General features: G+C 46.0%; 1 protein-coding gene across 1 annotated transcript; it reads left to right on the forward strand.

Moving 5' to 3' along the window:
* Positions 1 to 5,041: 5,041 nt before the first annotated feature.
* Positions 5,042 to 16,337, forward strand: SDR9C7 (short chain dehydrogenase/reductase family 9C, member 7). Its single transcript, XM_011926077.1, has 4 exons — positions 5,042 to 5,486; positions 8,976 to 9,234; positions 9,909 to 10,072; positions 15,431 to 16,337. Exons 1-4 carry the CDS (start codon positions 5,186 to 5,188, stop codon positions 15,646 to 15,648), a joined length of 942 nt encoding a protein of 313 aa, XP_011781467.1. The 5' UTR covers positions 5,042 to 5,185; the 3' UTR covers positions 15,649 to 16,337.
* Positions 16,338 to 23,431: the final 7,094 nt, after the last annotated feature.

Here is a 23,431-nt window from a genome sequence, read left to right on the forward strand (position 1 = left end):
GACAAAGTATAAAGAAAGAAAAGCGTGGCCCAGGGGACAGGTGCTCAGCTTACAGAGGACCCACTCCGGCACCAGTCTCTGAGTTCCCTTAGCATTTATTGATAATTATCTTTACCATCAAAAAGATAAGGGAGTGGCTGGACAATAGGATCATTGTAGGGAGGAAATCAGCAGTAAGACATATGAACAAAAATCCCTGTGACATGAATAAGTTTAAAGGAAAATGCTGTGCCTTGAGATGCATATACAAACTCTCCATAAACCTTTTAGCAGCATTGCTCCAGCAAGTCCCACCTTATTCCTAAAGGCGGTTTTCTCCTTGCTCAGTAAACAAAGCATACAATCGGGTTTTACACAGAGATGTTCCATTGCCCAGGCATGGGCAGGAGACAAATGCTTTTCTCTTACTTGAGATTAAGAGAATGGTGATGACCTTTAACCAGCAAGCAGCCTTTAGGCACTTGTTTAACAAAGCACATCCTGCACAGCCCAAAATCCATTAAGCCTTGAGTCACCACAGCACATGTCTCTTGCAAGGACAAGGTTGGGGGTGGGGTCACAGATTAACAGCATCTCAAATACAGAACCAAATGGAGTCTCTTATGTCTACTTCCTTCTATATAGACACAGTAACAGGCTGATCTTTCTTTCTTTTCCCCACACCTCCAGACTCTGCCTCCCCAACAAAGTGAGGACATTTAGCCCCATTCCCAGGGTGCCATGTGGTCAACTGTTCACATAAAGGAAGCATCCAAGCTTCCTATAATTGGGACCACTGTCTCATCTGAACCCCTCATTATTTTGCAGAGGAAAGTGGAGTCAGAGACAGTGGCTACCAGTGGGCTCATGGGCAGCTGGGTTTAGAGATAGCTGATTTTCATATTCTTAGGCTGTTAGTAGAGACCTTCAATTTATGAGTCCAGATATCTCAAAAAGAGAGGCTGAGGGAGCTTGGAGTGGCACAGATGTTTCTCGGGTGAAGGTTGGGGCACTCTCTGGGGAATATGGATGGATTAGACTTGAGGCATATCATTTAGGGGGCCTGGAATTCTTAGACACTATCTGTCTGGACGGATGGAGAGGGAAACAAAGAACAAAGGTGACTAAGATGGGGTACTTCCGGGTTCTTCATCACCAACTTTTCCCACGTGCGCGAAAATGTAGCTGGCACCCAGGAAGGTGCAGATCAACCGGGCATGCGCCAGGTGACGTCAATCCGAAGAGACCGAGACTTACCTGGCCGCACCTATGGAATGCCCCCCGACATGCCCGTGTCCCTCCTATTGCCCTCCCACTCCCAGAAAAGCCACTCCCGGCAGGCACGCAGCGCGAACTTCCTCGGCCCCTCCTCATACACGGGACCCAGGAACTTCGTCTGAGAATGCCGGAGCGACTTCCTCGGCCTCCGGGCCTCCGCCGCTGGAGACTGGTGAACCTCGTCTCCTCTTTCTATACACTGGCTACGTAATAAAGTTTCCTTTTTATCTTGCCTACTTGCCTTTCCTCTGGCGCCAGCTCTGGTGGTCGCATAAAACAAATCACTATCCTTCTAATTCAGAGCTCTAAATGGGAGGGAAGGGATGTGCTAGTACATTAAGGATCTTTCCTCATCTTTAACAGGCATCAGAAAAGCATCTAGAAGCCTTTGGGCAAAATGCAGTATGAATATATCCTTGTTGACCCACTGCATGGAGCACTCACTACTCAGCTGGCTGAGATGCCAATCTTCTCTACCTCCCCATGAGTGACATGCCTACCTTCCTATGGATGTCATGCTCCATTGGGGTTCTCCAAGGCCGGCTAAGCCCCTGTGAATCCAAGACTGGGGTGCAGGTTGGGTGGAGCTGGGTGACCTGGGTGAGATGATGTGTCCTGGGGAGAGTAATGGCATGGTGGGAGGGAGCTCTCTTGTCATCTGGATGCCTATTCCATCTTCTTCCTCATGCCCTCAACAGAATTCCACTGAGATATCACTCAGGACTGGCAACATTAGGCAGAAAGAACCAAGGTGTTCTGCTAAAGAATGGGACCCAGTAGCACTCATAGGTATCCTGTTGCCTTTGAGTCTTTTGGCCAATTCTGAGGAGTCTACACAATGGGGGGGTGTGAGGAGGGGAAGAATCCACAGCCTACAGCTTCTCTGCCTCCTGCTCCTTCCTCGGGTGTGCATCAACCTGGCCAGTCTATTACACTCTCCCCATGATGGAAATGGCCTGGAGGAAGTGGGTGGGGGCTCCTCTGAATATACCTGTGGACTTGGTGTGGGGTGACAGGGCAGCCAGCCTGACCCCTAGACCTCAGGTGCCAGCTCTGGGGGCACTGGCTGGCAGTGGTGTCCTCAATAGGGATTCTGACAGAAGACACAGGAACTAATGTTTGACTCTCTTGAAACCATGGGTTTCTCTGGTTACTTTCATTCTAGAGCAAAGGCTGAAAAGTGCAGCCATGTGCAGCAAGTTGCCTTCTAGTCTGAGGGGAACATGGGCTGTGAGCTAGAGGGAGGAGGAGGCAGGTGCCTTCATGGGGATCTGGGGATGAGAGGGACAAACTCAGGAGGAAATTGAAGAGAGAAGTTGGATTGTCCCTGCCCTGTCTCAGCCCTTTCTGCCACCAAGGTGAGAGGCAATTGTTTCCTTTCCAGGAATGAATCAAGTAGCCTGGGATCACAGGAGCACACAGAGGGACAAGGAAGCAATGGCATGTCACCGAGGCACTGGCAGGCCCCAGATCCCTTCCCTGGGGCACTTGAGTCCTCTTCTTCTCTCAAGCAACCTCTTTGTAGCACTCAGTGACCGGCCCTCACTTTAACGTCATTGCATTTGGGAGGGGTACTGTTTCATGGGGTGAGAAACAGAGTGGTGCGAGGGAGCTCTCAAGTCCAGGGTCTTATACCTCACTTCCCTCACCTCTGTTCTAGGTTTCTCCTGGGATGTTATTCAGGACTCTGGTGATATTAGGAGGAAAGAAACACATTTTGCTGCTTAGGGAGACCCAATCACAGATAATGGCATCCCACTTCCTTGGGCTCTGAGCCTCATGGTCCACCTGTCACCCTGAAGAATCCACATTTGTGGAAGGTCTTGAGCAACTAGGGGTAGGTGAGCCCACACCTGCTCTTCCTCCTGTCTACCTCATCAGGGTGTGTCTTGGCCCTCAGCAGTCTATGCTCTCCCACTGGAGGGAAATGGCCTGACAGAGGAGAGAGCTCCTCTCCTCTGAGATACCTGTGCGCATGGGGTGGGGATGGGGAGTGCAGCTACCAACCTGACCTACCAGACCTTAGGGGCCAGCTCAGCAAGGAGTCCTGTCATCTGAGAGAGGGAGGCATTTCTAGCTCTGGGAGAAAGAGCCTTCTATGTGGTCCTACAGCCCTCACACCCCACACCCTCATGGACTGTGTGTTTAGTTTGAGACCAGGGGAACACTGCCAGCACAGAGGCCCAGGAGGTGCTGAGTCAGGCCCAGGCCTGCGCTGGAGCAGTTCTGAGTTATCCTTATTCTAGGTTCAGAACCAACTCCTGGACCTCACTTGTGTCCTCAAGAACTGGGATACCCACTGCCCCAGGTCTGCTCAGTTCTTGAGTGACATGGTCCGACCTCTCCCAGCCAAGACTTCTCTGTTCATTCACCCAGGAGGCAGACAGACACTGGGAGATGGTTCCCAGATCCCACATAGGAGGTGCTCTGCCTCGGGGTGGTTATGAAGTAGGTGTGATTTGCTTTCTACCATTTTCCACTTCCATCCTCTATAAGTTTTGGGTCTGCTCTTCAAGAGTGGGTTCATAATCTGCCCCCCCACTACTTTGCTAAGGAATGGACAAACCCTGCAGGGCTTTCCCAAGGTGACACCTGCTTTATGTGATTCTACGCTCATCAGACTTGGCAAATGGTGGATCACAGAGATACATCCTTTCTTCCTTCACACTAGAGAACTTTGTGGTCCCATTTCTGTATCAGACTCTCCAAGCCATGAAAGTGTGAGCTGGGACCAGGCTCATCCCAAGGGATGGTGACCCTAGATGTTGATCCAAAGAATCACAGGAGGCTCCAGCATCATTCCCCTGCATCTTATGAAATTCTGGGTGTGGCCCCTCACTACTCACACCTCTGGTTTCCTTATTTCCTTTCCTTTACCACCTTCCCTTTTAGCTTTCTGTAAATTATTTGCTAAATTGCCTAGAATCTCTTCTTCTCCTCCAAGTCCCAACCCTGAGAATTTTCTATGTCTCTGGCCCCAGTTCTCTGCTCCTCCTATATCTCATCCCCTCTTACAGTCAAGGCCTCTGCCCAGACAATTCCCTCAGCTACCCAGTGAACTCATGATCCCACCTCATCATCTTGCCCAAGGCCAGTCACTGTTGACCTGAGTGTCATCCCCATGGGGTGTCAGGCCTGAGTCCCCCAGGTCTTTCTGCTTTCTGGTGGCTAAGTTTCACATCACCAGCCTCCCCTATAGGAGGGCCCTGCTGCCTCTAGCCTCAGGACAATGGAGGTACACCCACCTTAGGAGAAATCCATTGCTTTTCATCCGCTCTCCTGATGGAGACTTACCTAAGAATTCCAGAGAGCTGACGACCTGCAACTTGTTTCTCTTGGGGTTTGGAAGGTACAGAACTAATGTTATTTGTTTTACATTAATAAATTTGTCTTGAGTATTTTCCCTGAAAATAAAAGTTAAACTTATTTACATACCTGCACTCATTACAAAAGATTTTGATCTCTGGAGACCAAAATCCCCAGGCTGGGTTGGGGATAGGGTGGCGACAGGATTTCTAGGGGAGCTGTCTGGGGTGAGTCCTCCTTTTTCATTTGCCTCCCTTACACCACCTGGGTGAGCCACCACTCATCGACAACATTGCCAGTGGATTCTTTCCCATTCTTGGCAGCTTTACCCATCAGGGCAGGGGGAGAGAAGGAGGCAGCCACCAGGCTGTCAGAGGTGACAAGGCTTCAGGTTGGACTTGAATTTCTTGCATCTCAGCTAATTGCTGTGGTGATGCATCCACCTATAAAAATTACAGTGTGGCTCACCCAGGGACCTAGATTTGTTGCAAGCTGTGGGAGGGAGGAGAGTTCTTCTTCCAGGTGATTTCCTGCAGACTGCCTGCTAGGGCTCAGAGGACCAGCTTCTTCCCTGCTGTCTCCTGAGCCCACTCCCTCTTGGCCATCACATTCCCCCTGCCCTATGGCGGCCCTCACAGACCTCTCATTTATGTACCGCTGGTTCAAGAACTGCAATCTGGTTGGCAACCTCTCGGAGAAGTACGTCTTTATCACAGGCTGTGACTCCGGCTTCGGGAACCTGCTGGCCAAACAGCTAGTTGATCGGGGCATGCGGGTGCTGGCTGCTTGCTTCACTGAGGAGGGAGCCCAGAAACTTCAGCAGGATACCTCCTATCGGCTGCAGACCACCCTACTGGATGTCACCAAGAGTGAAAGCATCAAGGCGGCGGCCCAGTGGTTGAGGGACCAAGTGGGCGAGCAAGGTGGGGCGAATTACATTCTTTGACTTTCTTGGTTTCTCCTTCTTCCTCTTCCTCTCTCCCGAAGCATTTGACAGTATCAGAGACCCTGATGTCCAGATGGGGTGGGAGGTGTGACATAGGAAAGGCTCCTGCTTCAATCTGGTTGGAAGCCACTGCATGGTTTGGCCTGTTCACATGAAGGGGTGATTTCCCAAGGAAGTTTTCTGTCCTGGAAACTCAGACAGAAAAGAGGTCTCAATGGAAGTGAAGGGGGAAGATGTGTTCTGTGTGTCCAAATCTCTAAAAATGGACATGCCTGGCTCATGCCTATAAATCCAGCACTTTAGAAGGCCGAGGTGGGAAGATCATGAGGTCAAGAGATGGAGACCATCCCGGCCAACACAGTGAAACCCATCTCTACTAAAAAATACAAAAATTACCTGGGTGTCGTGGCATGTGTTTGTGGTCCCAGCTACTCGGGAGGCCGAGGCAGGAGCGTCACTTGAACTCTGGAGGCAGAGGTTGCAGTAAGCCAAGATTGCGCCACTGCACTCCAGCCTGGTGACAGCGAGACTCCATCTCAAAAAAAAAAAAAATAGGATGTGCCTCTCTGAGGTTTCAGCAGTCCTAACCATCAGCTCCTGGGGAAATACAAGCACATTTCTGGTTGGGATCAGGATAAGGGGGAGGGGGAATGAGACAGGAGGTTGGATCCCATGAGGGGGTGCAGTTTCTCTCCTTGACTATGTCAGGCAGGGGAGAAAGAGATCTGGTCTCTTCTTGACATCATGGTGGGTGTTGGTTTGACTTCAGGGCAAGTATGTACGTCAGAGTGGCTGTTCCTATTGGGAAAGGAAGCTGTGGACTGGGGCTGGCCCAGGACTGCGTGGGGACCTGCCTCATGCACTTCCAGCACACAGGGTGTGGGCCCAGGAACAGGAGGAACAGGATGGCTGGGTTGCAGAAGCAGCAGACTAGAGGAAGTCCTCCCTCCTAAAGGAACTAGTCTGGATCCCACGCACAGGTCAGGGCAACAGAGCCCTGGAGCCAGGGGGATCCAGATAGTAACTCCCTGCTTGATTCTTCTCCTTAGCACTTATCACTAGTCAATGTACAATAGATTTTACTTATTTATTGTCTGTTTCCTCTGCTAGAATAAAGCTTCCTGGGGACAAGGATTTTTGTCCCTTTTATTTACTGTGCATCCTTAGTATCTAGAATAATGTCTGGCACCCAGTAAGGTACTCAATAAATAGTTTTTGAGTGAGCTAATTAATTAGTAATTTAGCAAGAGTGAGCCTCTGTCTTCAGCAGGCTGTCTCAGCCAGTTCCCTACATGCAGCCTTGAGCCACTTGCCTTAATACCTCACTTAGCATGTTAGTTTCCTGTTGCTGTTGTAACAACACAACTGTACGGTCTGAAGACAATACACACATATTATCTTGTAGTTTCAGAGGAGTGATGTCCAAAATGGGCCTCACTCATATAAAATCAAAGTCAGCAGAGCTGTGTTCCTTCTGAAGGCTGTAGAGGAGAATCCGTCTCTGCCTTTTCCAGCTTCCAGAGGCAGCTGACAACCCCTGGCTCCTGGCCTGCTACCTCCATCTTCAAGGCCTGCAAGGTTGAGCCCAGTCTTTTTCACACTTTTCTCAATCTCTCTGATTCTCCGGTTTCTGCCTCCTTCCTCTTAGAAGGACTCATTATATTGGGCTCACCAGTTTAATCCAGGATAATTTCCCTGTGTTAACTTCCTCCGTAACTTTAAGGACAATTGATTAGTAACTTCCATCCCACCTGCAACCTTAATTCCCCTTTCCCATGTAATCCAGCAGATTCACAGGTTCCAGAGATAATGAGGCTGGGGACATCTTTGGGGGACCATTATTTTGCCTAAGCCACTGGGCAATATCCTTGTCTAAGAAGCACTGGGAACTGGGGTGGGTAGCGGGGTGGGAGAGGAAGTTCTTGTGTGCTTTCTCATTGCTCCTGACTGCAGAAAGGCAGGGAGATTGGGTAGGGGCATGTCTTCAGTGGGGACCCAGGCCCTAGAGGGAGGGGTGGACTAGTATTTATGTTTGTGTTGAGACCTGCCCTCAGGAGACAGTGGGATGTGCCTGCAGAGTATCTTGGGGCTGCTGAGGCTGGGGCTGTCAGGGGAATCACCAGGGCAGTAGGGCTTGGGGAATCCTTGCATGAAGGAGCTGGAAGGGGTCCTTGAGCAGTGCTTAGAGGGGTTTCCAGTGTGTCTTTAGCATCACCCTCCCTCTGGTGGAATTTTTTTTGAACTCCAATATGTAAAACAAATGAAAGGAGAGCTTCTCCTGCATTTTCCTCCCGCTACAAGGCTTGCAAAATACAGTCTGGAAGCAACTGTTTTAGTCCGATCTGATGAAGAGTCAGAGGCGCAGAGAGGGAAGTGACTTGTTCAAGGCTGGAGGTAAAACCAGGACTGGATCTGACGCTCTTCAACCCTGGGCCCCTGCAGAGTTGAATGACCACACTTAGCATTATTTCTTTCCATTTGTACCAACCTAATTGAAATATCTCAAAGACAGTCCTCATCACATTTTCCATAATTATTTTATTTAAATAATTTATATATTTATTTATAAATATTATTATTTCCTTCCAGGCTTGTGAGTTCCTGGAGGGATAGGATGCTGTGTTATTCATTTTATGTCTCCTTTGCCCTGTATTTTACTTTATTTTATTTTATATCATTTTATTTCATTTTATTTTTAGAGACAGGGTCTCACTCTGTCACCCAGGCTGGAGTGTAATGGCACTATTATAGCTCACTGTAACCTTGAACAAGGTAACCTGTAACCTGGGCTCAAGTGATTCTCCCACCTCAGCCTCCCAGTAGCTAGAACTACAGGTGCATACCACCACACCTGACTAATTTTTTTTCTTTTTTGTAGAGATGGGAGTCTCACTCTGTTGCTCAGGCTGGTCTCAAACTCCTGGCCTCAAGTGATCCTCCCACCTCAGCCTCCCAAAGGGTTGTGATTACAGGTGTGGGTCACTGCACCTGGCCTCCTTCACCCTACAATTGTCACAGACTAGACACATGCATGAATAAATGTGTGAAGATGGATGAATGAATAAATGGATTGATTTTGGTACTATGTGAAATGCAGTTGGTTATACTTAAGTGAATAGAGAGAGAGAAGCATGATGGGGAAGGGATCTAAACACTAATTCATTGGTATGAAAATGAAACTCTTATCCCAACGCTTATAGCTAAAATGCTGTTAGCTAACACCTTGATTATAGCTGGCACAGAGTGCCAGCTAGTCGGCAGACTTTACTTGAATTGGGAAAAAGTGTCTCTTCAGAGAAAATGAATTAGTAAAAGACACACCTTCCTTTTATGTTATAGCCTGACCGGGTTTTGTCTTGTGCACCTGCTCAACCATCCTTGAAGGCACTGAGCCAGTGGGGAGCAAACCTTGGTTCTTTCCCAGACCCACTGATGATTTCTATGTGGTTCTCCATCTCGCCCCCAGGCCTCTGGGCCCTGGTGAACAATGCTGGTGTGGGCCTGCCCAGTGGTCCCAATGAATGGCTGACCAAGGAGGATTTTGTGAAGGTGATTAATGTGAACCTGGTGGGACTGATCGAAGTGACCCTTCACATGCTGCCCATGGTCAAGAGAGCCCGGGGCAGGGTTATCAACATGTCCAGCTGTGGTGGTCTTGTGGCCGTCATTGGTGGTGGCTACTGCATCTCCAAGTTTGGCGTTGAGGCCTTCTCTGACAGCATCAGGTAACGGGGCCCTGGTACTAAACCACTCCAGGTGGAAATCCCGGGGGTTAGAGAGGGTTGGGTGTGACAGCTTGTGGGCAGGGGAATTCTGCAGACAGGAAGCTAACACAATAGCAGAAGGAAGGTTAGACTTCAAGGTGCTTTCTCCAAGGACCAAGAGAAGGTATGAGGAGAAGAGGTAGGGTGGAAATACAAGGCATCAGGTGGGCCTTCCCTTGAGCAGCACCAGGGTGAGTGAAACCCTGTTTGGGCCTGTGAGAGGAGGAGGGAGAGTCCCCCTGACAGACAGACAGGCCTGGAGGCAGAGGTCCCCTCTGGAGGTCCTTAGAGGAGCATGCAGGTCTTGTGTAGACCCACACCCTTCACCACGTGGGTGTTGAGTGAGGAGTTGCTAATGGGAGGGACCTGGTGGGAGGCAAAGCTCGGCCTAGATTCTCTATTGACTTCTTCCCGCTGGTTATGCCTAATGCAAATTGCCCAGAGAGTGCTGGGCCACTCTGGGAAAAGGCTGAGTACCTAAGAAAGGGCTTATTTGCACAAAGGCAATGCCAGGGCCATGTACAGGGGGTGGGGGAGGCATCTCTAGTTTCCTGAAAGACAAGCCCATCCAGAGGTGACTCTTCCTGATGATTGTCATCTTGAGACCCAGACTGAGTGCAACTCTTCTTTCCCAGGCGTGAGCTCCACTACTTTGGGGTAAAGGTCTGCATCATTGAGCCAGGGAACTATCGGACAGCCATTCTGGGCAAGGAGAACCTGGAGTCACGCATGCGAAAGCTTTGGGAGAGGCTGCCTCAGGAGACCCGGGACAGCTATGGAGAGGAGTATTTCCGTAACTGTAAGTTCCTGGGGCAGGAGAGGGGTCTCTAAGGGGGCCGAGTGGGTCTTGGGGTCATTAGCTGGCTTTCCATTAACAGATGGTGAGACAAAATGCAGAGGAGTTCAGGACCCAAGGTCACACAGTAGCAGAGCTGGGGTTTGAGAATAGAGAGCAAGTGGCAGAATCATCACTGCTGGAGCGGTGCAGGGAGTTAAGGGCAATTCGGCCCACTCCTGGCACCTGCCCCCACAGCATCATGATGCAGGGGAATCAGGTAAAAATGTACTGAGATAAATACACTGAAAAGATCAAGAGCATGGCTGCTGGAGCCAGACTGCCTGGGTTCAAATCCTGGCTCTACTACTTACCAGCTAGGAGACTTTGGGCCTATTACCTAGTTTTCCCATGCCTGAGTTTTCTCATTTACAAAATGGAGCTAAAGATAGTGCCTCCTTCATGGGGTTGCTATGAGGGTTAGTATGTGTGAAGTGCTTTGCACATTCCGAGTGCTTGTTAATAAAGAAGAAAATGAGCACATGGGGATTTAAAAGAGAGGGTCTCTAGGCACCTCTCTTTCTCTCCCTGAGCTGAGGGTCTCCTGTAAATCATTGGTGTTTTTGGAGGGTAGAGGTGGGACACGGCAGCTGTTTACCCTGCTGCCCCAAAACTTTGTGCTGCAAAAGTTGTCTGCTGGACATCATACGTCAGCAGAGCACAAAGCCAAGACAGCCATTTTTTTCACTTAATACATACACACTTTATTGCATTTTTGTTTTTTATTTTTGTTTTGAATCAGTAATACAAAACATGCAAGGCTGCCATGTCCCAAGCATGTGTGGGACTGGAGAGCTGGAGCAGACATAGCGGTGTGCCTGCCCCTCACTGCCTGTAGCTTATGGCCCAGCGGGGGAGACAAACATTAATAAAAACACATGTGTTTATGGTAGATGTGGATAAGTGCAACAGAGGAGAAACAGGGTTGTGAAAGAAGAATGGAGCGGGAAGTTGGGGTCCCAATTCAGGTTATGGTGAAGGGGAGAGCTTCTCTGAGTTGACTTTGAGGAGGAATAAGAGTTAGGTGTTGCTGGGAAGGGGAAAGAAAGGACTTTTTTTTCTGCAGGAAGGCTCTGAGGCAGAAAACTCCATTTGAGGAACTTTAAAGAAACCAGCAGGTGGGAAGCAATGGGAGGTAGCTGGAGTATACAGAATAAATTAGAGCATCAAAGCACACTGAGGATTAAGGGGTGAGGGACAGGAAGCCATCAAGGGTGAGTGCTAGCTTTACAGCTTGAAGAATATGGTGGATGGAGGTGTCATTCATTCTTTGATTTAGGGAAGCCTCAGGGAAAAATGTTTGGGGTACCCCTTAGATAAATTCATCTTTTAGTGCTAGACATGTTAGGATTCTGTGAGAGGAAAATGTCTAAGGATTTACATTAGTTGGGACTTACTCAGTGACAGCAGATCCAGTGCTAATTATTTAAGCAGAAAAGGAATTTCTTGCCTCACCTGACTAAAAAGTTGAGCAAGATAAGCTTCAGGTACAACCTGACCCAGACTGCAAATGATGTTGCTAGGACCTGGTTTCACCCATTTCTTGGCTCTGCTTCTTTTGTGTTGACTCCAATCTCTAAGCTGTCTCCCCTGTGGGAGCCGCATAACTGCAGCATTTCTTCACCTCCACCTAGGGTGAGGTCTGCTGGGAAAATAGGAGAGTTCTTTCCAGTACCTCTCCCAAAAGTCCTAATGTACACTCTGACTTGGAGGACCTATGGTGGCCACATCATAGGGGACTACAAGATGCACCCAACCCTAAACCAGTCACTGTGCCCAGGGGAATGTGAAGGTGTGATTGGCTCAGGCTGGGCCGTGTGCTCTGCCCAGACCAATGGACACGGTGGTGGGGAGGCATATGTCCCCAAAGGGAAATGTGCTGCCGTTGGGAGCAAGGAGAGTAGATGTTAGTGTGTGTGGGGAAGAATATTTATCCTCTGTGTGATCATTCTTAGCAAAGAGTAGTTCAAATTATTTGTGGAGCTGCTCTGAGGCTGGGGCAAAGTGGATTCAGCCAGTGTCTGGAGACCTCACAAAGTCGTTTTCTAAGTAAGCACTCAGGGTGAAGAGTGCTTGTAGCATCTTTAGTGTGGTCCATGGAAGAATACGTATAAAGGCAAACTCCTCTGAAAACCTTGTCCAAAAACTGGTATTGTTAAAGAATAGTAAGGATTGGGCCTATAAAATATGTTAGGCCAATTCACCTGTAGTCCACACCATAATTTCAGGGGAAAATTTTCAGGCAGTGGTCAACTACATTTAGATAAACATTTTCCCAAGTGGTTATACTAGAATTTTCGCTTCAGTTGCCCAGTGTTTATTGGGATACAGAGACGAGGCAGTCTCCGGGAAACCAGCAGGGAAGATGTGAAAGTAAATACACCACCACACGAAGAATCTTACAATAATGGACATGCGCACAAAACAAAGCAGCAGTGCAGACTTCATTCCGCTGTCACAGAAGCCTTACAGAGGTGACAGTTAATGCCTTAGTGAGTTTTGAAGGACGAATAGGAGTATACCAACAGGGAAAGAGATGGTGGATGTTTTACACAAGAGGAAGGGTGTGAGCAACATTTTGGTGACCTGACGTAGCATTGTATGCTTTTGGAGGCAGTGCAGATTCAGGCTTGTATTCCAGCAGTCCCCCTAATCATGTTATACAGCTCTCCAAACTTGTTTATCCATTTATAAGGTACAATTCCTCTCTCATGGATTGTTAGGAGATTTAAACAGAAATGCAAAATACTCAGCTCTGCCACAGTGAGAGCTGAACAAACCTTTGCCATTGCCATTATAGTCTGGCAGGAGTGCTGTGGGTGGTGATTGAGAAGGGGAGAGATTAGGAATCAGATCATAAAATGCTTTGATTGCTATACTAAGGAGCATGGCTCTTATCCTAAAGGCATTAGAGAGCCTTGTAAATGGCTCTGAAATGGCAAATCAGATTTGTGTCACTGTGGGAAGGACAAACAGGCCACCTGGGAGATTACTGTAGAAACCCAGCGAAGGAATGATAAAGACATGAAGTTCTAAGTCATGGTGGTTCTGGTGGTGGGGGGTGGCTGTGTGACAGACAGAAGAGAGATTTAGGAGTAGTCCTAGAACATCACTGGGTACAAACTTAGCAAGTTGCTGTGGCTGACCAAACAGGCCCCCGGCTTGTAACCCCTAGGAGCAGGCCTGATACTTTATAGACTTTATCTTGCTTAATTCTCCCAATAACAAAAACGTTTTCCCAGGTGCCCAACTCCAAAGCCTATGTCATTCCTCACTGTGAAGGAGAGTGACAAGGCTGGATGGGTCCTTCAGTCTCCCTTCCCACTCCATGCCTAGCAGGGTGCCCAGCACCGAATGGCAGCTAACATCTATTTGAGAAAACAACGAAAGCAGGTGCCTTATACCCTTTCCCATGTGTGGGGTACCTTCTTCCACCCCACTGCCTGTGTAAGCCCTCCCCACTTCTCAGAACCCAGTCCCCAGCCCATGTCACCATGTCAGCTTGCTCCACCTCCTCAGCCCACAAAAGTTTCCCTGGCTCCGAGGGGGCAGAGACAGCCCCTTGGGCATCCTGAACGATTCCTTTGGCCCTCAGCCCTGCTGCTGGTGGCCTCTGTGCCAGCTCTATGGTCAGAGGTCAGGGTGTGGTTTCCCAAGACATTACTGCCTTATGGACAGTCTGGCTTTAAGTTAGTGTGGCTCTTGTTGAGATCCCAAAATGTAGTTTGGCTTTTTCCCTGCATCAGTTTTCTTTCCAGGAAACAGAAAATGGAGTTTCTCGGAGTCTGGGGTGAAGGAGACTGAAGTGACACTGCCCCGTTCTCACCAACCACCCACAAGGATCCTGGCCCCAAGCGGGTGAATTCCTTGCCTGCCTGGACCATTCTCAAAGTCAGGGCAGCTTTGGCTTCCTCTCCATTTTCAAGTTTTCACCCCTCATCAGGGCAGTCTGACTTTGAAGCACCATTTTCTCTGGAGTCCTCAGGGCTCTCAGTGAAGCATGAATCCCCCTGTCCTGGGGTGAGGATGCACATGAGGGCCTGGTGGGTGTGTGGTGTGGCCCTTCTCCTATGAAGTCAAGCTTTGGCAGACTTGTACCACCTGGGGGCTCTGTCCTCATCTCCACTCCTGTGTGCCAATGCAAACAGAACAGCCCCTCACATTTGTGAGGGCCCCACGAGGTGCTTGTCTATTCCTTAAATTATTTGAGTCCACAATGGCCAATGGCCTTATGACCGAGGTAGGGGCAGTATTACTATTTTTAAATAATATTTTCTCCTGTATGTTTTTGTTTAAATGTGGGAACTCTAGGAAGTACATAGAAGGAAAAAAAAAAAAAAAAAAAGGCTGTCTTCCCATCATGTTTGCTATTCTGTACTCCCCCAGTGTCTACCCTGCTATTAATCATCTTTGTTATTCTCCAGGACAGACTTTTTTGTTTGTTTGTTTTTGTTTTTTTTTTGAGACGGAGTCTCACTCTTGCCCAGGCTGGAATGCAGTGGTGCGATCTTGGGTCACTGCAACCTCCTCCTCCTGAGTTCAAGTGATTCTCATGCCTCAGCCTCCCTAGTAGCTGCGAATACAGGCAGGCGCCACCATGCTCGGCTACTTTTTGTATTTTTAGTAGAGAGGAGTTGTCACCACATTGGCCAGGCTGGTCTCAAACTCCTGACCTCAGGTGATCGACCTGGCTCAGCCTCCCAAAGTACTGAGATTACAGGCCCGAGCCACTATGCCCAACCTTCAGGAAAGATAGTATTATCTCCACTTTACAGGTAATAAAAGTTTAAGCTCAAGGTAATATAACTAATAAGTGGCACAGTTTTAAGAATGCTCACAGTTCTTCTCATCACCAGTCTGATGCAATAGTAGGAATTCAATGCATGATTGTTGAATTCAGGAAGATAAATAAGATTGATTATTTATTTATTTATTTATTTATTTTGAGACAGCGTATCATTCTGTTGCCCAGGCTTGAGTGCAATGGTGCGATCTCGGCTCACTAAAATCTCCGCCTCCTGGGTTCAAGTGATTCCATATCTCAGCTTCCTGAGTAGCTGGGATTACAGGCATGTGCCACCATGCCCGGATAATTTTCATATTTTTAGTAGAGATGGAGTTTCACCATGTTGGCCAGGCTAAGATTATTTACAATAGTCTTATAAATGTGTGTTTGTATAAGGGACCACCTGGAGGGTGTGGCAGACCTGCCTGAAATGTTAGATCAGGGATCTCGTGGAAAGGGTAGTTGGACAGAATTCAGAAGAAATCATCTTTTATGAAGAATAACAGAGCCTTTTCCCCCTCTCTGCCCTCAAACAGATACTGACAAATTAAAAAACATAATGCAGGTGGCAGAGCCCAGAGTCAGAGATGTCATCAACAGCATGGAGCATGCTATTGTTTCCCGGAGCCCTCGCATCCGCTACAACCCTGGCCTGGATGCCAAACTCCTCTACATCCCCCTGGCTAAGTTGCCCACCCCTGTGACAGATTTCATCCTGAGCCGGTACCTTCCAAGGCCAGCGGACAGTGTCTAAACTGGGGAGGCTCAATGGGTCAGTGGAGCCTAGAAGTGGGGGTGGAAGGAAGGACAGTGGGGTCACAAAAGGTGGTATCAGATATCCTGGGGGCACTGGCCACAAAGGACACTTGGCTCAGCTGACACCCACTGCAGTCGAATTTACCAGTAACTTCTAACAGAAGACGAATGCCTCTTCCCACCCTCTGGGACCACACAGAAACCTGAGGTGGTATTTGCAAGTTCAGCGATCTGCAGCAATGGCTCCAAGGACATCTGTCACCCAGTCAGGATATGGCTTTTTCTGGTCCTGGAAAAGTCATGGAGAAGAAAACCAGCTCCTCAGGAATCATGAGCCCCTTTCAGTTATCACTGCCACTGCCACTGAGAAATACTGTGGGATAATCTTGCCTCCAGGAGAATCTAACCACCTTCCTACTGGGTGCCTCAATATGCATGACTTCATTCACATAACCCATCACTGAAGTACGTAGTAGGGCAGATAGGGAGTGCAAGATTACATCAGACAAAAGTTTAAAATATTTTCTCTCTTTTTAGATTCTTCTATCTATAGGTGATTGGGATCTACATGAAATAACATTCATTTATTTAATCACCATTGAGTAATTTTTCAAATATTTATTGAGCACCTACTACCTACCAGGCACTTTGTAGGTTCTGGGGGAATATAAAGATGATTAAACCATGGTCTTGGTTATTTATTGTTTATTTTGTGTTTTGCTTTGCTTTGTTTTAGCACAGTATCTAGTAGCTTAGTTAGGACAAACGATGATAGGAGGAATAGAAATCAGAATACAAATTTTTAGAGCTATGAAGGACCCTGGAGGTGTTCATCCAATACTTCAAAAACTTGACTGTACCTTGTAATCACCCAGTTAATTAAAAAATACAGACTCCTGCACCAATATTAAAAAATCTGATTCAGTAGGACTGAGACAAGGCCCAGAAGTATGTGTTTGTAACAAGGACCTAGAAGATTCTGATGCACCTGAGCAATTGGGAGCCACTTATTCCATAGACTAAGTAACTTAACACTCAGAGGGGGAAGTGACCTACCTAAGCCCCCAGCTTAGTAACTAAGACAAGGATAGAAATGAGACGTTCAGACTCCCAGACCAGGATTCTTTTTCAGTTATAGGAAAATCCATTTCTGAAGTTAGTAACACTGTCAAATAAGTCATTGAACTAATTTTTTTAAAAAGGACTTAAACTCCTGGGTCATATGAAGTTCTGTTGAAAAGACTTTTTTTTATCTTGATAAATGGTCATGTAATAAAGGTCAAATGTTATTTTTTTAACTAAAATATCTTTAATTTGGGTCTCTTCAACATCTGAAAATAATAAAATATAATCCAGGTATATCTGCAAAGACTCTCTCCAAATAAGGTAACATTCACAGGTTCCAGGGGTTAGCTTATAGATGTATCTTTGGGGAGCTACCATGCAACTCACTATAGTTTTAGCACTTCTATTCCTGGCACCAAATTCTAAATCAGATAGAATGCACTCAACAACAGGTAACAGAAAAGCCAACTCACAAGTAACAGAAAAACCAACTGGCTTAAACAATGAAGAGTGAGGGGAGGGCCCAGTGGCTGAATGATGGCATTGAGGCTGTAGGCTCTTTCTACTTCTTTGCTCTGCTGCCCACAGTTTTAGCTTTACCCTTTGTTATTGTGGTGTGACTGCCAGGCAAAGGGAACTCTACATTTCCTCATTCACAACTTATAGAAGAAGGAAGAGCCTGCCTTTCCACAGCATTCAAGATTGAAGAAGTTTCTTTCCTAGAGCCCTCATCATGCGTCTCCTTGAATCTCATTGGCCCAAATTGGTTTAAGCTTGTCCACCCCTGACAAAGAGGTAAATTGCCATGAATTGCTTAGATTAATCACGGGACAGATGGGATGTTGGGAAATCAGTCACAATGCCTACTACCTTGGAAAATGCAAAACTCAGACATTGTGCTCTTGAGAGGGTTGAACAAAGGTCAAAAATAAATTTTCTGAAGACACAAAAATTTACTAAGGGGAAACTGGCTAGGTAATATTTTGAGATGATAATTTACACTTTTTCATTCCTCCCTATTTTTTTATGTCCCTTTCTTCCATTCAAATGGATAGCCAATTTGGTACTTCTTTACCTAGGGTGAGATGTTTGATGGGATAAAACACATAAATTTCCTGCACTTTCTCCAGCTGTAGTCTCCCCCAACCCTAATATATTTAGAAAAATTATAGAGTTTGGGGAAAGAAGTAAAACAGAATGTGACTTATGGGTGTACCAAATGACTCAGAGAAACAGAGACTTTCCCCTATGACAAAGAGATTCACTCTGATTAGAGAAGAAGGTGATGTTTGGGGTTCCCAGAAAAGGAGGGACCAGGGCTCACTTTCTGGAAGCACTGTGGGGGCACACCATGGGGAGGTGACAAGACTCAAGAGTCATAGCTACATTGTATGTTTAGGCAGCTGAGGCTCCAGGTGACCTCACAGGAGACTCATGTGTCCCACCATGGCAGGAAGGTAGTAGAAATTTGCTAGATATAAAGGGCATGTAGACTGGAACAGCAGACACTAAAGTGGCAACCTTTAGAAGATAAAAGTCTTAATTTTTTGGTCTGAGGGCCATCTCTCCACCTCATCATTAATAGCTGAGGTATTTTTTGAACTTATGAGCTGAGATTCATATATGCTCCACAGTTACATTTTGGTTGATTTCGTGTTAGGACCATGACCTTTCTTACATAACTTTTGTATTTTCCTGGAGTTTTGAATTGCCTTTTCTTGTTCATTTATTCAGCTTCTTAATCATTTTAATCTCCATTTTTAAAGTAGGGGAGTAATGTGATCTGATTTATAATTTTAAAAGATCACTGGGGGGCTCTGTGGAGACTGAAATGAAAGAGCAATGGTGGAAGCAAGAAGGCCATTGCATAATCCAGGCAAGAGATGATAGTGCCCTAAGCTGAAATGGTGTTAGCAGGAATTATGATAATAGATGAAATCAAAATATAATTTGGAGGTAGAACCATTAATGGACTTTAACCATTAGTCAGTCTGTCAAGAAGAGTTTATCAGGCTCCTACTAAGTGCTAAATGTGGTTCCAGATTCTAGAGTTATAGTGGGGTATAAGACAGAGTCCTTGCCCTCAAAGAGTTTATATTCTAATGGAGGGAGGGGTTGGCCAATAGACATATAAAAAAGTGAATGAAATAATTTTATATACTGATAAGTGCTGTGGAGAAGAGAAAATATAATAATGTAATAGATGATCAGGGAGGCTGCTTACCGTTTTTTCTAATCAACATTATTGAGGTAAAGTTTGCATAAAAAGAAATACATTCAACTAAGTATACAGTCTGATGAGTCTTGTCATATGAATACACTTGTACAACCACCACCAGTCAAAATATAAAATGTTTTTCTCATCCTAGAAAGTTCCCTTGTACCTGTTTGCAGTTAATAATCCCTCCTCTCCACCCTGGCTCCAGACAACCACTGATGTGTTTCTGTCACTATAGATTCATTTTGAGGCTGCTTACTTTTCAAAAAGACCACTTTTGCTGCCATTGAGGAATGAATTGGAATGAACTGGATTGAAGAGGTGCAAGTCTAGACCTGAGAAGAGAAATGTGACAATAAAGTAATAGAAATAAAAATAATTAGCATTTATTGGACATTTATTCAGTCCAAGCACTGTGCTTGGTATTTCCCACACATTATCCATTCAATTTTATTCAATCTCTGCAACAAGTCCTGTGGGGTTACTCCTATGTTATAGAGGAGGAAACTGAGGCTCAGAGAGGTAAAGTAATTTGCACAAGACTACACTGCTAATAAATTGCAGAGTCAGAGTGCGGTTTGCCACGTTACAATAGCAAGCACTTCCAGAGTGCTCACCACATGCCAGATACTATTCTAAGCACTTTAATTTTCTTTTTTTTATTATTTTTTATTTAAGTTCTGTGATACATGTGCAGAACATGCAGGTTTGTTACATAGGTATACATGTGCCATGGTGGTTTGCTGCACCTATCAACCCATTATCTAGGTTTTAAGTCCTGCATGCATTAGGTATTTTTCCTAATGCTCTCCCTCTCCTTGCCCCCTACCTTCCAACAGGCCCCGGTGTGTGATGTTCTCCTCCCTGTGTCCATGTGTTCTCATTGTTCAGCTCCCACTTATGAGTGAGAACATGTAGTGTTTTGTTTTCTCTTCCTGTGTTAGTTTGCTGATAATGATGGCTTCCAGACTCATCCATGTCCCTGCAAAGGACATGATCTCATTTTTTATGGCTGCATAGTATTCCATTGCGTATACGTGCCACATTTTCTTTATTCAGTCTATCACTGATGGACATTTGGATTGGTTCCAAGTCTTTGCTATTTTAATTAGTGGCACAACAAACATGTGTGCATGTGTCTTTATAGTAGAATGATTTATAATCCTTTGGGTATATACTCAGGAATGGGATTGCTGGGTCAAATGGTATTTCTGGTTCTGGATCCTTGAGGAATCACAACCCTGTCTTCTACAATAGTTGAACTAATTTACACTCTTACCAACAATGTAAAATTGTTCCTATTTCTCCACAGACTTACCAGCATTTGTTGTTTCAGCACTTTAATTTTCATGGCAATCCTGAAAGATAGGTGTTATCACTCCAGTTTTAATAAGGAAGAAACGGAGGCCCAGAGAGGATGATTATAATACATAGCCTATAAGCATCTGGCAGAGCAGATCCTTTGAGTTCTGGAATGCTATTCTTTAATTGTCATTGCTTTATTTCATCCTGGGGAGCATGTCTGTACACATGCATTTACAGCAGGGTTTTCTGGCCAGCATCTGTAATGTGGCTTGCTTCTGTTTCCAAGAACCTTCTGAAACCTCTCCTAACTTGCCTTGTTTGGGGGCCTCTTATCCAATTTGTTCCCCTTGAAGACAGGGGCCTCTGTCCTCCAGGGGCTTCTTCTTTTTTGCGAGACTTGCCTGCCTTTCTCAGACATTTCAGAAGCTCAGAAAGTTCCCTGATCTCCAGTGAACCTCAATCAAAAGGTGAGGAGAGCCAGGTGCAGTGACTCACGCCTGTATGTGGACAGATCACTTGAGCCCAGGAGTGCCAGACCAGCCTGGGCAACATGGCAAGACCTCCATCTCTACAAAAAATATAAAAAGTTATCCAGGCATAGTGGCGAGCACCTGTAGTCCCAGCTACCTGGCAGACTGAGGTGGGAGCATTGCTTGAGCCCAGGAGGTTGAGACTACAGTGAGCTGTGATTGTGCCACTGCACTCTAGCTTGGGAAACAAGGTAAGACCGTGTCTCAAAAGAAAAAAGAAAAGAAAAGAAACAGTAAGGGGAAGTGAGAGAAAAGAGAGGAATTCAGAGGAACATGGGGATCATTGAGCTCCTGCCTGGCTATCATGTTTGGCATGTTCTTATACAGGAGCAGCGTAAATACTGCCTCTACACCAGAGCAAATGGAAACAGAGGATTTTAATGCCAAACTTGGAACCATTAGAAGAAAAATCTGAGACAATTTAAATTGAATAGAGTTTGATTGAGCAAAGAACAATTTGAGAATCAGGCAGCCTTGGAACCAAAATAGGTTCAGAGAGTCTTCAACCCTACCACGTGGTGGAAGAAAAGTTATGGAGAGGAAAAGGAAAGTGACGTATAGAAAATGAAGTGATGTACGGAAACAGCCAGAATGGTAATAGTTCAGTGGGCATTTGCCTTATTTGAACACAATTTGAACAGTTGGCCACCTTTGATTGACTGAAATTCAGTGATTGGTACAAGAGTAGGTTATAGTCTGTTTTCACAGACAATTAGGTTACAGTTCATTATACAGGGAAAACTTTATCCCAAACTTAATATATATAAGGAGGAGCTTTAGGCTAAACTTAATTTAACAGAACAACAAAGTGTTCCTCTGAGGCCAAGCATGATGATTCACACCTGTAAACCTAGTGCTTTGGGAGGTTGAGGCAGGAGTAGTACTTGAGGCCAGGAGTTTGAGATCAGCCTGGGCAACATAATGAGACCCATGTCTCTACAAAAAGTAAATTTTTTTAATTAGCTGGGCATAGCAGCACGTACCTGTAGTCCTAGTTACTCAGGAGGTTGAGGTGGGCGGGTCACTTTAGGCCAGGAGGTCAAGGCTGCAATGAGCTATGATTACATCACTGCCTTCAGCCTGGACAACAGAGCCAGACTTCATGTCAAAAAAAAAAAAAAAAAAGCTCCTTTTAGATTTTCTGACGTGGAACATGAGGGGTGAGGATTGAAAAAATTGGGTGTGCAAGGACAAGTTTCAACCAGGAGATGAAAATGAACTACAAGTAGACAATTTTGAAGGCAGAATTGAGACTTTACTTAGGTGAACTATGAGAGGGCATTGTGTATAAAGACAGAAATGCCAACTCTTCTCTCTAACTTTGCCAGGTAAGGAAAGATCTGAATTTCTCTTTTTACTGAAGTGAAGGAGAAATCCCTGCATGTGGCTCTGTTACCTTCTCTCTTGAGAGGCAGGTGATGGGTGAGCCCTAGCTAGTGGCTCACACCTGTAATACCAGCACTTTGGGAGACCGAGGCAGACAGATCACTTGAGTTCAGGAGTTCAAGACCAGCCTGGGCAACATGGCGAAATCCCTACTCTATAAAAAATATAAAAATTAACTGGGTATAGTGGTGGCATGCACCTGTAGTTCCAGCTACTCAGGAGGCTGAGCAGGGAGGATCACCTGAGCCCAGGAGTTTGAGGCTGCAGTGAGCCAAGATCACATCACTGCATTCCAGCCTCAGCAACAGAGTGAGACCCTGTCTCAAAAACAAAAAACAAACAAAAAACTTGACAGGTGACAATCTGAAACCAAGGACTTAGTTTGCAATTTGATCAGGTCTGCCTGCCCTGCTCACTTTTGGTCCCTTGCTTTTTGTTATTCTTTCTTCCTTTACCCATGAATCTGAAGGCCCCAATATAGCCGAAGGCTGTTGCTGGGCGCTGAAACTTAACCTTTACTGACTATTTGATAGATAGCATTCATAGGTCACCACAGTAATAGTCACTTTTGTTGTTTTTCAGGAACCTGGGTCAGCTCTTGTCCAGTTCAAAGTGGTTGAGACTACTGTCCCTCAACTGGGCCTGCACAGGTGGCCTTTTGACATTGGGGGCCCAAAACTCACCCTCAGATCATGCTAATGTTGTCATTTTCTGTACATATATTCTATGAAATGCCATGAATTCTGACTACGCCTGTGCAGAATGGATCTGTTGCTTCATTTTTCCTTACTGCCAATCATCTTTCTCCATATTTAGACCACCCCATTTCCCTAACACATAAATATCCCCAAGCATTATCTTCAAGGAGGCAGATTTGAGAGCTGTTCTCCTGCCTCCTCACTTGGTGGCTTTGTGAACAAATCTTTTCTCTTTTGCAAAATCTGTGTCACGGAGATTGATTCACCATACATGAGCAGAATGAACCCGACCTGGCCTATAACAAGTCCCTGAATCAACTGACTGTAGCCAGGAGTCCAAGGTTCTATTAACAGCCTAGCTTTGGTCAGAGACTCATTCCTTGATCAACTAATGGAGGCTGGGGTACGTGGGATCTCTAAGATGATGACATCTTCTATTTAAAACACATAGTAAGCATATTTCCCAGAGACAGAAGTAGATAAGTACATGGATGCTATTATAGACCAGCAAGATAAAGGTCAGTTGATTATATTATCATTTTATATTATAAATATTGTATTTAAATATTGTATTACAAA

The sequence above is a fragment of the Colobus angolensis genome, unplaced genomic scaffold (genome assembly GCF_000951035.1).
Source record: "Colobus angolensis palliatus isolate OR3802 unplaced genomic scaffold, Cang.pa_1.0 Scaffold67, whole genome shotgun sequence".
Taxonomy (NCBI): Eukaryota; Metazoa; Chordata; class Mammalia; order Primates; family Cercopithecidae; genus Colobus; species Colobus angolensis.